This window comes from Hemicordylus capensis, chromosome 6 (genome assembly GCF_027244095.1).
Source record: "Hemicordylus capensis ecotype Gifberg chromosome 6, rHemCap1.1.pri, whole genome shotgun sequence".
In the NCBI taxonomy this organism is placed as follows: Eukaryota; Metazoa; Chordata; class Lepidosauria; order Squamata; family Cordylidae; genus Hemicordylus; species Hemicordylus capensis.
Genome location: NC_069662.1, coordinates 93,321,209 through 93,338,290, shown reverse-complemented (window position 1 = coordinate 93,338,290; position 17,082 = coordinate 93,321,209). Strand labels below are relative to the sequence as shown.

Here is a 17,082-nt window from a genome sequence, read left to right as displayed (position 1 = left end):
GAGGAGATGCGAGTTAAAGGGCTTTAAAAGCCCTGTGTGAAAAACTTCCTGTTCTGCAACTGTCTTTAGTAATCATTGAGGCTACTCCCACGACCGCAGGAAAATTGGGCTAAGGGAGCCCAGCCCGCTTTTCTCCAGTTGTGTGCTGCTACGGGAGCTGCGTGGCTCCCGGCTGCAAACCCTGCTAACTACCCCTCCTGTTAAATGAGGTTAGCGGCATGAGCACTCTGCTAACCCCTTTCCCCTGATTGTCAGATGCCGCAGTGCGGCTCCATGCCCCGGCAACTCATGAGGAGACCCCTGACCAGGAGGCTCCAACAAGCCTCCCAGCCTCGTGGGTCTCCCCAGAATGCCCCGTGTACTCGGGCGGGGCATTCTGGGACTTCCGGGAGCCGGGCAGCCCCCAATCCCCACCACTCTTTCTGGCTCCGTGACGGAGCCGGTAGTTGTGTGGGTGGCTGATCTGGCCGCCCAGGGCGAGCTCCCTGCTCATCTAAGTCTGCTCCCCACTCAAACCACCTCGAGGTGCTTCACTTCCATTGTGTGAAGTGCCTCATTGACTAATATATTACCATCATTAACTTTGTGCAATATCAGAAAAAAATGTCTCAGATATTTGCAAGATTATTCAGTTGTGTGGAAGTAGGGCAGCAGCCTTCTGTTTTCTTTTTACATTTGGCTATTGCTCCCTATTCAGTGTACATACACTCAATAGTGTACACTCAATGATTTTTTTCCTATATAATGGGACCATGTGAAATGGCCCCATGTTTTGTGTGGCAGGAAATAAATTATCTGCCTTTAAATATGTCAGTAACTGATGAGAAATTCTTTCCCTAAAATCAGAAATTAGGAAGGCCTTGAGCAGGACCAGATGACCAATTATTTGTGCCCTTTGTACTGGGCAATCTCTGCTCAGTCCGACATTTGTGCTTAGCACCTTGTATTAAGAACAGCCCTGTTGTATCAGGCCCAAGGCCCATCTAGTCCAGCATCCTGTTTCACACAGTGGCCCACCAGATGCCGCTGGAAGCCACAGGCAGGAGTTGCGGGCATGCCCTTTCTCCTGCTGTTACTCCCCCGCAACTGGTATTCAGAGGCATCCTGCCTTTGAGGCTGGAGGTGGCCCACAGCCCTCCGACTAGTAGCCATTGATAGACCTCTCCTCCATGATGAGGTCATTTTTGGCTTTCTGTTATTGAATTCTTACCTGATCTGTCATTTATCCTCATACCAGCTGGTTAGGTCAGTTAGGTTAGGAGATTGCATCTTATCCCAAGCCCATGGGTCTTTGAGTTTTGGTCTCTCATATCCTAACCCTGCACCCTGCCCACTGTGGGATACTGGCCCCTGTCTGCATGAAACTTAATGTTTTCTTGTCAGCTAGGGAATTTCATACCTGTTTTTACCCACCCCTTGAATGACATGTCTGCTTTGTTTAATAGTAGGATTCCTTTTTACATTTATAGCTCCTAAGGAATTCATTCCCATTTGCTTCACCTGCTACAGCTCTCAATGGAAATATTTTGCTAATTATGTTGCCCTCTTGTAGCCAGTGTATGTAATTAAATCCTGGACAGTGTTCAGGAATGTTAATTACTTGTCATCAGTGAGATGAAATCAGGTGCCTGCATTTGGATTCATGGGATATATTTTATTAGACGTGCTTCATAAACAGTCGAGGTCTAAGTGTGTGCAGTATAAAGCAACTGGCTTTTTACTTTGCAATCCCTAGATGCTAGGGAATGCTTCTTTATCAAGGAAAACTGAAGAGGCATGTGTAATTTCACACTTAATCCAGCCCAAATAAATGCTTTTTTATTTAGTATTCCCTTTTTGAATCTCAACTTTTGTCTTTCTAAATGCCCTCCTCCAGCTCTTTTCCAGACATATGTTTAAGCTGATTCAAGCTATCACTTTTATTTAACCTGGTGATGGCAACACAATTTGATCTGTTTCAGTAGATTTTGATATGTTGCCCTGGACATACCGGTATATGTATGTAACAATTCATTATATCCATAATGATCTCCTAAAAGTGAATTAAACTAAAACCCTGTTCAGGCACGTCTATCTGTGGGAGAGACAGGAGCTTGCCAGCTAGCCATGCCTCCCACCCACCCCGCCCAATACAGATGCACTTCTTAGCCCCACCCCACTTCTCACCACAATTGCAGTGTTTGTCTGCAGAGGCAAATGTACCCAGGGAAAGATCTGCCACATAATTAGGAGCATTGGGGCATCCAGTGTTCCCAGTCACAGGAAAGATTATTCTCTGGGTGTAGCATTTGTCTCTGCAAGCACTATAATTGACAGTTGTATGTATTTCATAATATTATTTTGTGGGTTTTTTTTTTTTTAAAGAAGTGAGCTAGACTTTTAAAAAGCATGATTTTAGTTAGCGTTAAAGAGCTCTCTTCACTTGTCATCTGGTTTGCGATAACATCATATCTTTACTGTAATGTTTTCAAACATGATCCTTGCAAACATGAGAGCTAGTAACTTGTAGGAGCCTGCTGGCTGTTCTGAAGCAACTATGTGAGTTCCATGTGCTCAGATTGCCTCAGGGGCGTAGCAAGGTTGGAGCGGGCCCAGAGACAAGATTTTAAAATGCCCCACTGAAGCTCAGCTCATGAAGTATAGAAATCTTAAATGAGGCTGAATAGTGGTAACAAAAAGCATATATCTATATCTATATCACCTATGTGCCACAATAGAACATCATCCTAAATTATTTTTTTAAAGGTTTTGTAAATTGTGGAGGATGCAAGTCATTTAATGGTACTAGAGAAAGACATGCTGTTCTGGTAGCTCCAGGTCTGAACACTCACATCAGTTTCGGAGGATGAATACAACTGAAGTAAGCCCGGGCAGGTGCGCGGCTGGGGGAGTCAGTCATGTGACTTGCCTCGGGGGGGGCCCCCAAGTCAGTGGGCCCCCAGACAACTGTCTCCCCTTGCCCTATTATAGTTACGCCCCTGGATTGCCTTATATTGCACACTTCTGGTCTAAAGGCCAAACAGCACATTATTTTGCTGGTAGTTTGCGCTGACACAGAGATGGGCGCCTAGAGTGCCTGTCCCCTGGGAGAATCCCCCACTGCACTGGGCTTGGTGTGTGGTGCACTGTGGGATTCTTCAGAGGCCTGGACAAGGAGTCCCCACCTCAGAGCGATCCACCCTGCTCCGCACTGCATGGAGCAGGACTGATCATGTGGGAGCGCACTCTAGGGCCTCACCAAACAATGAACGATCGTCTGCAGAGGGGAAGGCAAGGTTTGGGAAGCCTTCCCCTTGCCTGCTTGGTAGGTTGTGTGAATGGTCCCAACATCTAACTTGGCCCTAAGAGATTCAGGTAAGAGTTAATCTCAGGTTGCCCTGTGAGCCTATTGAGATGCATTTGTCAAAAGTTACAAATCCAACACTTTGCATTTATCTAAGCTGCTTATTTTTCTTAATAATGCTATTTTTCTCCATAGACTGTTTTTGAGAGGAACTGTCAATCAGATGACTGTGCTGCTGATCTGAAACTTCAGGGCAAACTATTCCTATCCAGGTGAGTTCACTTATCCATTGTATGTTGCCTCTATGGGCTCCTGCAACACCTCTCTATTTTTGGACGCGTATTACTATTTGGAGCATCTTTGCTCTGATTCTCTTCTTTTCAGCTATCCCCTCTTCTGCCTTCATGCCACAGTGACTGCCTCAAAGGTCTCCAGTGGTTACATTTGAGAATAATTTCTTGGACCATATATTTATAAGCTCTCTCTTCCTTTCACGTTAAATCCTACATGCTCTGTCTTCAGCCTGCTTATATATCAAATCCTTGCATTTGCTAATGTACCAGTGTGAAACGGTCTGTCTTGTGGTCTGTGCTCGAAGAAGTGGGCCCTGAAGCACTTGGGGAAATATCAGCATGTTGCTAGGTCAAAAGCAAACCGTGGATGAATTCTGTATTTGAAAAAAAGAAAAGAATATGCAGTACAGTGTGTGATATTAGCTATGAAGCTATTTGAAATTATTGTGACATTAAGATCATGCTCCCTCTACACTATGTGAATCATTCCCAGTGTGTGTATGAAACCAGGAAATCATTTTCCATCTAGGGTTGCCTTATTCCTTGGGACACTTGCAATGAAGATTTGTGCTACAATTATATGTACACCTACCTGGGAATAAGTCCCATAAAACATAGTGGGATATGAAAAACATGCATAGAATTGTATTGTTAAACCCTTGACTTTGACAAGCTTTGAAAAATTGATCCAGATATGTTTAAAAGTGGTCAAGTGGCTATTTCTTACCTTTATAGGCTGAATTTTATTCAGTTCACTTTTGTGTTCCAGATAAACATAGTTTATGGTGGTCCCATGGACAAATAAAATAGTAGGAACACACTATAAACACACACACACACACACACACACACACACACACACACACACACACACACACACACACACTCTGTCCTGGAGTGCAGATTACCCCAAATAACCTGCCACCAATGCCTTTGTCATTGTGGCTTGGAAAAGGTGGACCTTCCTCATTACTTGTTTAAGTGTCCGTTGACACGAGATTTAAGAGAACATCTCGCCAATTTTTTTTAAAAATTGCACTAATTGGTCTGTTTTGTCAGAAGATAGATTACCTTCTTTTCAATAAAGACAGAGATACTGAAACAAGTAGCCATTTCCCTAACAGAACTAGGAAGGGCCTATTTAAATTTTCTTAAGGTAAAGGTGGAGGTGCCTTCTGGTATTGGTTAATTTTGATTTTATCTTGTTTGTTTTTATTACCATTTTACAAATAATTACTAAGACAGATTGCTCCTAGGAGGAATTTGGAACATATTTTAACATATAATTGTTTATGGAAGAGTTGGTTTTAGAATCCGATTCCCAGCTAATCACTTGTTAATTTTATCTTCTTTACTGTCACATATTGTAATGATTTCAGTTATAAGCAATAAAACTATTGATTGGTTGACTGAACATAAGAAATATGTGCACACACACACACTCACACACTCTCTCTCTCAGCTTCAAAGCTACCTTTTATATTCCCCCCCCCCCGGTTTTTATTTTCAGGATAAATCATACTATTTCTCTTTCTGAATGGTTTTGAATTGTTTAGTAGGCTTTTAGTACATTTCCCCCATGTGTTAATGCCATTATTTTAAAAAGTACATAGGTACTGATTTTCATAATCCATTTTGCAACTGCTATAGCCATCAGCAATGCAGGTCAAATCTGCTTGCCTAGGATAACAGGGCTGCTAGCAACATGCAGCTGGCAATCAACTGGGAAAGAGTAATAGTGTCTAGGCCATGTTCAGAATATTGCAATAATAAAAACTGGCCTTAAAGTTTTGTTTAAAAAAGATACACACCTAAGCCTATGTGATACTAGTTATGTGAAAAAGATACTACAGAAAAAAAGACCCCCTTAGTTATTAAAAATAAGCAGACAGAAGAGAAAAATGGACAGGTGCCACCCCTGAAGCAGAATGGGCAGGTGATTCCTGGCAGTGCAGCTGGAGAGGAAATCCTGCCCAATGGGCTGTATAAATGTCATGACACTCCGTGTGATGCCATGGGGAGCAGAGCAGCTTGACAGCGAGCGTTAATAGAGAAAGCAGAGGGACCAGGCTTATCTTATGACTGCTGCATTCCTTGTGGGGGAGAGGCCAGAATGGTACTTGGGACTGGAGTATATGTCAGTTTATAAAGACAGAGGAGCACATGTGATCTTTGGATAGAAGACAATTTGTTCTAAATAATTATAACTGATGGGAGGACTTCAAAGGCAGATTTTCTTCCCCATATATTTCTTTTACCTACACTTTCCTTGCACTTATTAAGGCTGGAGTAAGTTATTTGCCAGAATTTTTCTGAATATCTATATTTGGCCTTAAGATCAATTGGCATGAAGCTTTTGGAAATGCTTTAAGAATCTGTCTGCCAGCTGTCAATTCATTCATAGACCTTCTGTGCCATGCCAAACTATTCTCACCCGATATTATCATAAATAATTTGCATTAAAATGCTGAAGTATAAATCAGAGAACTTCACTGTGATACAGGAATTAAGAAATCACTGTCCTTTGTTGTTTCTCATAATGGTTAAAAACGTTATAGAGTCTGGGTTTACAAAGCATGTGGATATTTATAATAGTGAGTACACCCATTCATTGCAATGTCATGGGGCCACAGGAAGCTGCCTTATACGTAGTTAGACCATTGGTCCATCTAGGTCGGGTTTTTCTTCACTGTCTGGCAGTGGCTCTCCAAGGTTTTAGGCAGGAGTCCCTCCCAGCCCTACTTGGAGATGCCAGGGAGTGAACCTTGGCCCATCTGCATGCAAGCACATGCTCTACTACTGAGCAATGGCCCCACCAGAGGCGTATCTACGGAAAATAGCGCCTAGGGCAAGCACTGAAATTGCGCTCCCTGTCCAAACAACTGACACCCATCTTTTAGATAACTTTACTATAATATCAGCTCAAAAATATGTCAAGCTCGATAATCTTTTAAAATTTCAAAAACTATTTAGCAGTGGATGTAGCCAGACCAAAAAATGCTGGAAAACTACAAATTTCAGTATGCGGGGGCTCATGAAATACCCAAATACTATGTGGAGGAGTACTTTGAAAACTAAACAGAAGTGCCTGTCTAATTCTCTACTATGCATTGTAGCATCACTATTATATCAGTTTTAAAAATAAATGGAGAATTTGACTTTTCCCAGATACTCTGAAAATAATTAAAGGATATGCAGAGTAAACTGTGTCAGTGCTTGGAATATATTCTAATAGTTCAGAATGACAGTTAAAATGAGAGAAAGAGAGCAAGAAACTCTGTGGGCCTTAATACTAAGGATTTCACACTGATTCAAAGACAAACTCACCATTAATAACCATATTTTTAAGACACCACATTTAACTCACTTATCATAAGAAGCAAAGTAAGAGCAAATGAATACAATCCTAGCTCATAAGCTTCATCTCATTATTCACAAGCCCTGATTCTCTGTACATAGTGCCAAACTGAATATGTGTACAGTGACATATTATATTAAATTAATTTTTTAAACCTGTAGCCCCTTTGGGGCGCTTCCTATGGGCCATGGGAGGGGGGCATCTGCAAAGGTTATCCCTCCCACCGCTGGCCTCTAGGGCCTCGCAGAGACCATTTGAGCATGTGCTGTGGCCATTTTTAAAAATAATTGTTTGTTTGTTTTAAAATGGCTGCTGAATACAAAATGGCCACCGTGCATGCTCAAATGGCCTCTGTGAGGCCTGGCATGGCCTAGGGCCTCACAGAGGCCATTTGAGCATGTGCAGTGGCCATTTTGTTTTTGGTGGCCATTTTTTTTAAAAAAAAAATTAATTTTAAGAATTCGCGCCCCCCCTTCAAGTGGCACCCAGGGCATGTGCCCTGCCTGCCCCACCCTAGATACGCCCCTGGGCCCCACCCCCTAAGAAGAATATCTTACAGCCAGTGTTCCCTCTAACAAGGATTCCCGGATGTTATTGACTACAACTGCCACAATTCCCAAGCAAAAGCTATTGCAGCTGAGGATTCTGGGAGTTGTAGTCAACAACATCTGGGAATCCCTGTCAGAGGGAACACTGCTTACAGCAGACAGTTCTCCCATGTAATCACCCATCCGAATGCAAACCAAGGCAGACTCTACTTAGCAAAAGGGACAATTCATGCTAGCCACCTAATGGCGCAGCGGGGAAATGACTTGATTTTCAAGCCAGATGTTGCTGGTTTGAATCCCCGCTGGCATGTTTCCTAGACTATGGGAAACTCCTATATCGGGCAGCAGTGATTTAGGAAGGTGCTGAAAGGCATCATCTCATACTGCGCAGGAAGATACAATGGCAAACCCCTCCTTTATTCTACCAAAGAAAAGCACAGGGCTCTGTGTTCACCAGGAGTTGAAACCAACTTGATGGCACGCTTTACCTTTACCCCCAAACTGGCTTGCACTCCTGATGTCCCTGGATACCTCTTAAGTATTTGGAGTAGGAGAGGATAGGGATGCTGCAGTAATCTACCAGTAATCTGTGTGATTTCTGACACAGGTACTGTTCTGCCTGCAACAAATCTCAGGCAGAAGATGCAGATTTCTTTGCATCATTGTAAGTACCTGAAATTTAGGAATGAGCTGGTAGGTTCCTGTAATCCTAAAGAGTACATCATCCTGAAACAAGAGTAAAGGTCAGATTTATTTTGTTGCTGTTTGAAAGAACAAGTGCAGACAAATGGCTGTGAGCTCAGTTACTGTAATCCTGAAGGGCTGTAAAGTCTTTGAGTTTGAGGCTTGAGAAGATGCAATTTGGGGAGAATATTTTATTTTATATATTTATTATATATGTACACCACCCCATATTTCCATCTCTGGGCAGTTTACAACAATATAAAACCTTAAAACAATTTAAATCTACGTGTCTGGTTAAAAAGCTTGGATGAATAAATGTGTCTTTAGAGACTTTTAAGAGGTGGTCAGAGATGGTGAGGCTTTATTTCATCAGAGGGCGCATTCCAGAGTCTCAGCGTGGCAACAGAGAAGGCCCATCTCCGTTGTTTCAGTGGGAGATATGGCTCATAGTGAAGACGTTCTCTTACATATGCTTAAATTAAAAAATACTCTTGAGTTCTCTTAAATTTTAGTGTATTTCCAGGTTGGCTGCAACTTGTTGCTAATTAGGTAGTAATTGCATTTGTGCAACATGTAGAAAACTATTTGTTTTCTGAAAAGGTCACTCACTGAGTTGTCAAGCAATTAATCAGGAGGTAATGTGAGTTGCTGCAGAAAGCATCATCCCAGGGAGAGACTGGGATGTTTTCCATTGTTGAAGATGGTGTGCATTGGACTGGATGAGCAAGCTACATGGTTTCCGTCTGGCTAGTTACATTTAGTGCATGAAAATCTCTTTCACTAAGCTAAATATCCATGGCAAATGGATATCTGCCTGCTGTGTATATAGGACTGACAAATGCCAGGTGGCAATGATTGCAACAAGTATGTATTTATTTATGTGTTTGTTTATTTGTATAAATGTATACACCACCTTTCACTAAAAAAATCTTAAGGTGGTTTACAGCATAAATATTATAAAACAATCATAAAACCTATAATAATTTAAAATGAAACCATAAAAGACAGCTCACAAAAGCACCAGCAGAAACAGCACCTTTTTAAGGCTTAAAGGACAAAGGCCTGATTAAACAAACAGGCCTTTAAGTGCCTTTTAAAGAAACTGAGGAGCAAATGTCCATTGGGAGGGCATAGAGAGGGAAGCCTGGGGGCAATGACCAAGAAGACCCTGTCCTGCATGCATGACAATGGAGCCTCTCTCAGTGTTGGGACACAAAGAAGAGCTCCCTCTGATGATCGTGTCAAGCATAACATCAGACGGGTCTTGCTGGATCAGGCCCACAGTTTATTTAGTTCGCATCCTATAATAACCCATAAGATGCCCCTGGGAAACTCACAAGCAGGAGATGAAGGCATGCAACCTCGCCTGCCATTATACCCCTATTCAGGCATATTACTTCTGAACCTGGAAGTAGCATATAATCACCTTAACTAGTAGTCCAGTACTCTCCAGAATTTGTTTAAGCCCCTTTTAGAGCCATTCAAGCTGGTGGCCATCACCATATCCTGTGGCAGCAAAATCCATAGACTATGCACTGTATTATTAAAGTATAAAGTAGTGCAGAAATGTATTTTTAAAACACTGGAACTCCTGCTGTTTTCAGGGTCCATAAATCTTATTGAGTATTACTGGTGTATAAAAACTCCTAAGATAAATAATGCATACTGGGATCTCTTAATTCAAACAAACAAGAAACAATAAGATCCCCACCATTCTAGGCACAAACCATACAATACTTGGTCCAGGATGATTTTATAATCAAAGATATTCTCAACCTAAGATAAAACAAAATATAACAATTTAAAACCACATAGATGAAACTGAATATATTGCATTGGAGAAATGGTGAAGTCCATTGTGTGGAGAGTAATCACAATAACTCGGTTTTCTTAGTGAATTTGTTAGAAGTAACAGACGCGACTGTACACATTATTGGATTTTGGAACATTTGCACCAGTTTTGTCACTTTTCTAAGACTGCTCCCCTTGACAAAGACTAACATGGTAACGGAGGTCACCAGGTCACCGTTATGGATGTGTGGACATGTTTATAACAGACTATATTATTCGCCCCACAATGGACCTCACCATTTCTGGTGGGGATCTTATTGTTTCTTGTTTGTAGAAAAACTGATACTACTGGGAATAATGCTTTGGGGCAATGACACTTGGCAGCATCACAAGGGCAGCCCTGCTGGATCAGGCCCAAGGCCTCCCTAGTCCAGCAGTGCGTTTCCCACAGCAGCCTACCAGATGCCTCTGAGAAGCCCACAGGCAAGAAGTGAGGGTATGCCATCTCTCCTGCTGTTGCTCCCCTGTATCTGGTGTTTAGACCTGTCCTCCATGAATTTGTCTAAGCTGCCTTTTAAAGCTCTCCAAGCTAGTGGCCATCACCACATCCCATGGCAGATAATTCCATAGATTAATGATGCGCTGTATGGGAAAGTACTTCCCTTTGTTGGTCAAAAAATTCTCCTTAATCCCGAATAATTTAGTAACAACTAAATCCCATTGAAATTATTGGAACTTAATCTCATTGATTTCAGTAGTGATTAGTGAGGATTAACTAAACTGGATGCTACCCATTATTATTATTTTAATTAAAAATCTGAATATTATGTAATGTAGTCACATATTCTGAGATGCAGTTCACTATAGAAATTGTGTGCTGGTCCTAGCAAGGAGGCTGTGAAGCTTGCAGGAACATATTTTCAGAGTCACTGTTGACTTCAGAGGGAAGGGGAGATGGACGAAAATTGCCCCTTCATTGTAGTGCATGCACCGCATCTTTTCACCAGCAGTTTGCTAGTCTGGATATCAGCCACTGTCTCCAGCACAGTGGAGAACTCCCAACCTCAAACTATAGCAGGCAGCCTCCTGCCCCATCTTGAGGCATTCACCCTGAGATCTGGCATGACATCTGCTGTGCCCATCAGGCACATAAGTAGTTGTGCAGAGGACCTGGAAGGTGTTTTCACATCTCCCTTGGCCAGCAAGCTGGGCAGAATGCCCAGCTCATTCACTGGCTGCATCCCAGGTGGGATCGATGTGGTGACTGAATGGGAAGGCAAGGCTGACATGGGGAAAGGGAAGAGAGAACCAGGTGGGGGTTGGATGAATACAGAGGGTGAGGGATGGGGAAATACCAATGGCAAAGCGAAGAAGGGAACAAAAGGAAGGTAGGACAAAGCTGAGGATGAGAGAATCGGGATTCCAAAGGCTAGAGGAAACTTGAGGTACGCAACCAGTGGTGATTACCCATGGGTGGAGAGGAGAAACTAGGTGAAACACACCACCTCCCTCCCCTAGACTAGGCAGGGTAGAAGGATGGATAGAAGCCCAAAAATAATATAGGGGTTTTGGGGGCAGTGATTAGGGGCAGAACTTGATCCCTCATAGTGCATATGAAAATTGCTTTCATCAAGCCATGAAGCAATTTGTATCCACTACCACTTAGCCCAAATATAGCACAGACAGAGAAATTTCTATGCACAGTATGAAGCTACATAAATCCTCGTCTTTTTAGTCTGTTTCAGGTGTGCCAGCCATCCATATCTTCCTATTATGTCAGTGTTTTTTTCCTATGACCTTGCACCATTCCTCTTTTAAGTTGTGTGGTACAAGGGGATAATGTAAACCCTGACAGCAGAAATGAACTTCACTGACACTAATATTATTTCCAACCTGATCCCAGACTATTTGTGACCTAGCAAGCCAAACATAGCTTACCAGTCATAGCCTGAGATATACTTGACAAGTTTTCTGGGTTTTGCAATCCCAGTTTGGGAAAAAGTGGGGGGGGAGGAACACTATACATACTTGAAAAAAGACCCATTTATTTTCTGTGGAATTTACTTTGAAATAAATATATCAACATTATGTGGTCTGAAGCCTGTTTTGCCAGCTTTTCATTCCTGTTCTCTTCCTGTGCCTTCTGCTGTATACTGCTTGCCCCTCCCCTTGATACTCTGTCCCCTCTTTCTCTTGCCATGTTCTCTCTTTGCCCTCTGATCCTCCAGTCCTTGTCCTCCGATTTTTGCTCCGGAAGTGCCATCTCAGGTACCTGCCCCAGCCTGTTAAAGTTTGGGACTGAAAGCTTCCTGCATGGTAGTCTTGTTTTTTCTAGCTTTAAACATTGAGCTGGCCTAGATCTCTCCATAGATATTCAGTTGGGCACAGTAGATTCATAATGCACTGAATGTAAATGGCGAAATATAAAGCATTTTTGTACACTGAAAAGTTTAATAGAAATGATTAACAACACCAGTCTTCATAGGCATCTGGAAACTGATATTCCTATTCACATATACACATGGAGGTTTACTTTCAGACTGCCACACAAAATTGTCCTCCTCTCTTTAGGTAGCTGGAGGCCCATCTTTAAGCACTGTTTAGGAGTAATCAACCAATAATCTATCAGGCTGTTCACAGCATTGCACTTCTAGATTGCCATGGGAACAGATGGCAACTACCCAGAGGTAAACTGGATGAATTTAGGGAAAGATGCTACAAGATATTGCCAGTATCCTGTCCCTACAAGTCAAGCCAATACACAGAGAAAACTCTCACAGCATTGTTCTCTATCTTACCAACCACTGAGAAATTCAAGCTCAGTTGATACTGCACAGGTGGAAAATTTGTGATGAAAGCCAGAACGCTATAAATGCACAGTTGTGTTTGGCATATTGTAATATAAATCTGACCCAGTAGATTTATCTTTAAGCATCTGCACAAATTTAGTTTACTAACTCTGCATGCAGCCATCTTTTGTGAAATCTGAAGTTGAAATTCTTGAAGGCCACCTGGTGAGTTGAAATAGAAGAACTGCTGTTTGAAAACTTTTCTTCTGTATTTATGCATTTCTTGGCTAAAAAATATCTGACGGATATCGTTTATTCTTGACATACATCACTTGCTACTCTGCAGCAAATCTTTTATGGCAACCAACCTGTAAATTTTATGAGCTCGTGTTCCATGATTGTCATCTATACATGACTGGCACACAGCTTGATCTCTTTCCTTGACCTTTCCTTTCCTCCTGTGGGCATCATAATGGACTCTGTATTTTGTTCCTAAGTAGACATAGGCAAAATCCTACATCTTGCTTCAGAATGAGACAGGTATTTTTGAGCCTTTTTAGAGAATTATCAGGAAAAGGCTTGGTTTTTCCAATTCTCCAAAGATAATTCTCCAAAGTACTGAAGCAGCTCCTACATCATAATCAACCTTCTCATCTCCCACTTTCCTGCACTTGCCCAAACCAACAAGATTGGTCCTGTGAGTACCAATCCTCACTTGAAAAAACAGCTCAAAAGCTTCACAAATGGCCAATATGCAATCAAGAACGTTTGGAATACCCAGAGAGAGACTGCAAACATGATAGTCAGTTGTGCATAACTAACACACACCCTCACTCAGTTTTACAGTAACTTGCACTTTTGAATTCTGACAGCTGTGTGTACTCTTTGCTCAAAAAGCAAACAAAACCCACAAAATTTCTGCACCAAGGCAACCTAAATGGCATCCAAAGTTGAATTCTGCAACCTGTATTAAGTATTTGCATGATTTATCTCTGTTTAAAAATAATTCTAGTTTACAGGTCTTACTATTTTGCATAATCCAGCTTCTTCTAGTCGAGGATCATATACCCCACTTTCCTCCTAGAAATATTATTCAGCAGCTTCTCTGGACTAGTTTGGATGATAACATACAATCACATGAGCATAAGAGTCTGTTACCGTCCAGGCCTGATTTATATACTAAATATGCTCATTAGCTAGCATACAAAATTAGGTCTGGCTCATAGTGTCACCAAGTGACCAAGTTCTTTTATATGGTGACCATGTAGGATCTGGGTGCATGGAAGAAAGGAGATCAATCCTCAAAGATTCAATGGGCTTTATTGAGTATAAAAGAGTAACAACATAATCTAGCAGAAAGCAGAACACTCTAGCAATATTACTAACAGTATTAGTAAACAGAACATCCTAGCCAGCACCAATATTCACCCAGTGTTCCTAACTACATATGTGTGTGCATTAAATCTTCCTAAAGCCTAATACAATTCAGACATAGATGGGAAAAGGGGGGGTGTAAGGAAAGCTGAGGGCTGGAATTAGTAGAGGAAAAGGGTGGGGGAAGGAGGAGGAGGGGAAAAGTTGGAGGGGCTCAAGGCTTGTAAGGAGCAGCATATTACCCAGATCAGAGAGACTTGAGAGCGGTGAATCTCTTCAGCTTGAAGGAGCGAGGTGCTTGGCTGGAGACAGGAGCGTTTTGCAGTTGCTCAGATCACGGCTGAGAGTCAGAGCACCATGGGTGGGGAAGTCTTGACTTCTCACTGCGCAGTAGAAGTCACAGACAGCTCCTGTCCATGGACAGAGTTCCTGCTTTGCCCCGCGGCTTAGCAGCAAACTCTGGGATCCTTGTTGAGCAGCTCTAGGCAAAAGATTGCCCGTAGGCACAAGACTGCTAAACTCTCTGTCCAGTAGCCTGCTTCTTTATAGTGTAATTTTTCTTTGATGTCTCTCTCTCATAGAGTCTATTCAAATCTCATCTTTTCCTGGGTCCTCAAAAGGTGACAGCTTGCTGCTACCTTCTGGACAATGTCTTTTTAATTATTCAGGATATTGGCCAGTCCAGAGAGATCTCAATCTTATCTTCTGTAAACTGTGCGCTTAGGAAGGAAGGGGGAACATTGCCCAAAACAAATCTGCATCTCAGAGCTACAAATTGCATCTTCCCCCAATTGCCAGTTTGACCCCAAAAGGTGTTAAAAGTCAGGAGTTAGTGAGAGAATTAGTTCTATTTGTGTGAGACAGCAATTACATTATTTCTTGTGTGAGATGAGTTCAATACATTTGGCTAGGGCAGAAGCATCCTGTCAGTGAGGTCTTTGTATGCATCTACCTATGTTGAATCTCTATAGAGAGCAATTGAGTTAATCGTTGGCAAGGATTAGCATGGATTTCTTGCAACAGGAGAGGGGAGACCAGCCCCTGGCAGACTTTTCCACAGACATTATGTTGGTAGTGAGTCACATTTTAGCATTTGGATATAGTATTCAGCATTCAGGCCTGGCTTTTGTATTCCTTTGAGCAGCCATTTCACAATACAATGCTGGAATGTCTCCTGCTTCACAGAGCAGTTTGAGATCTAGTATGCCAGTTCACCTCGAGTTCAGGTATTTTTTCATTTCTTAATATAAAATGAAATCAGACACAGGCCTATATTTCACATACTTCTGAGTTGGTACCTCTGGTTCTGATATGTTGTGTGGTCCGTCCATAACAAGTCTATGTGCACATATCCCACCATGCTGTTTCATCATGGCCATGGGCAGGCAGAATGTCAGAACTACTCTAGTTCTGGTATTTAACTGCACCATTACTGAATGAATAGCTTTATTATGATCATAGATCAGACATGAACACAAAAAATTATATAACATTCAGACAAGAAATCTATTATGTAGATTTGTTTCCCGATATGTTTCCGGGCGAAATACAAAGTGCTGGTTATTACCTTTAAAGCTCTGAACGGCTTGGCTCCGGGTTACCTTAGAGAGCGCCTTCTTCAGTATGTTCCCCATCACTCGTTGAGGTCATCTGGAGAGGTCCGTCTCCAGTTACCATTGGTACGTCTGGTGGCAACTCGGAACCGGGCCTTTTCTGTAGCTGCTCTTGGTCTATGGAATGCACTCCCGGCAGATATCTGCAGTTTAGGCTTGCTGTTGGCATTTAAGAGAACCCTAAAAACTTATTTGTTTGGTCTGGCCTTCCAAGGCTTGTAGTGTTGTTGCTTTTTAAAGGTATTTTAATTGGTTTTAAATTGTTTTGTTTTCATATTGTTTTTAGCACTATGTTTTCAATTGTGTTTTTTTATGCCTTTTAGAAGTCGTTGTACACCGACCAGAGCCTCTGGATGGGGCGGTTAATAAATGTAATGAATAATAATTATTATTATTATTATACAATACACTGGCAAAGTAAACGTTTTATGGTAAGATCTAAAGGGTAGAAGTTAATTGTTGGCGGATCTTAACAGTGGCTGCACAAAATTTAGCAACACTGTATGTGATAGAAGATTTCTTGTCTGCAAGGAGAAGTGTGACATAAAATTCATCAGTTTGGCTGGGGTAATTTATTTATTTATTTAAAATATTTCTATACCCCCCAAAACTTGCATCTCTGGTGGTTGTAATAGCTGTGTAATAATGTAATAGTAAGGGAGTAATAAGACTATGTCGATTGTCATTATAAAAAGAAAAATATAGCAACATGTGGTGGATGGAGTCAACCTCACCCGTACTACAAGGGAAGATCCTACTGGCCAAGGGAATTTTCAGAAATTCCCATTTAAAAAACTGCCGATGGTAAGGCATCATATCTTGCTCTGAGGAACACTCTCTGATGGTTGGATAGAGAGAGTGACAATGGATAACCGTCTAGTTCCCAGCTGAGAATGCCAAGACACCCTCTTGTGGTCTGCAGGATCATGGTACCTAGGTCATTTTGATTCCACCCTCTGAAAGCATGTTTCTAACTTTAGTGCAGCATTAGAAAAACACCTGGAGCCCCTGAATACAGCTTTTATGAACAGATTGGACAATCTCCAATCATCTGTAGTTGGAATAGGGCCCCAGTTGTGTACAGGCGTTGGGCCAGTGGTTTGGCAATGAACAGCTTTAGTGGTGCAGGAGTAACCTCTCCTCCTTTGGAGCAGAAATGCACAATTAGTGGTAGTTCAAATGTTTTGTTCCCCAAAGACTATGTGAGGATGAAAGGGAGGCCAAGTGCATAGGATATGTGTATGTGTATGCTCCTGTTAATGTAATTAAGTGGCTAGTTGAATGGTATCATCCTAACTTGCCTCTTGCTCTCTTAAGTTTAACCAAGAATTGCCCACGTGCTGTCTGTT

At 41.9% G+C, this 17,082-nt stretch overlaps 1 protein-coding gene across 7 annotated transcripts in view; it reads left to right on the top strand.

Moving 5' to 3' along the window:
- Positions 1–17,082, top strand: part of ITGA9 (integrin subunit alpha 9) — a 391,432-nt gene that overhangs the window by 231,971 nt on the left and 142,379 nt on the right. For all 7 annotated transcript variants that reach the window (XR_008309811.1, XR_008309810.1, XM_053261579.1 and 4 more), the window contains one exon: positions 3,479–3,555. Coding sequence is in view for 5 of the 7 variants with exons in the window: in XM_053261579.1 (XP_053117554.1) it covers positions 3,479–3,555 (77 nt within the window). In the remaining 2 variants the exon portion in view is untranslated. The remainder of the gene's footprint in view (positions 1–3,478; positions 3,556–17,082) is intronic.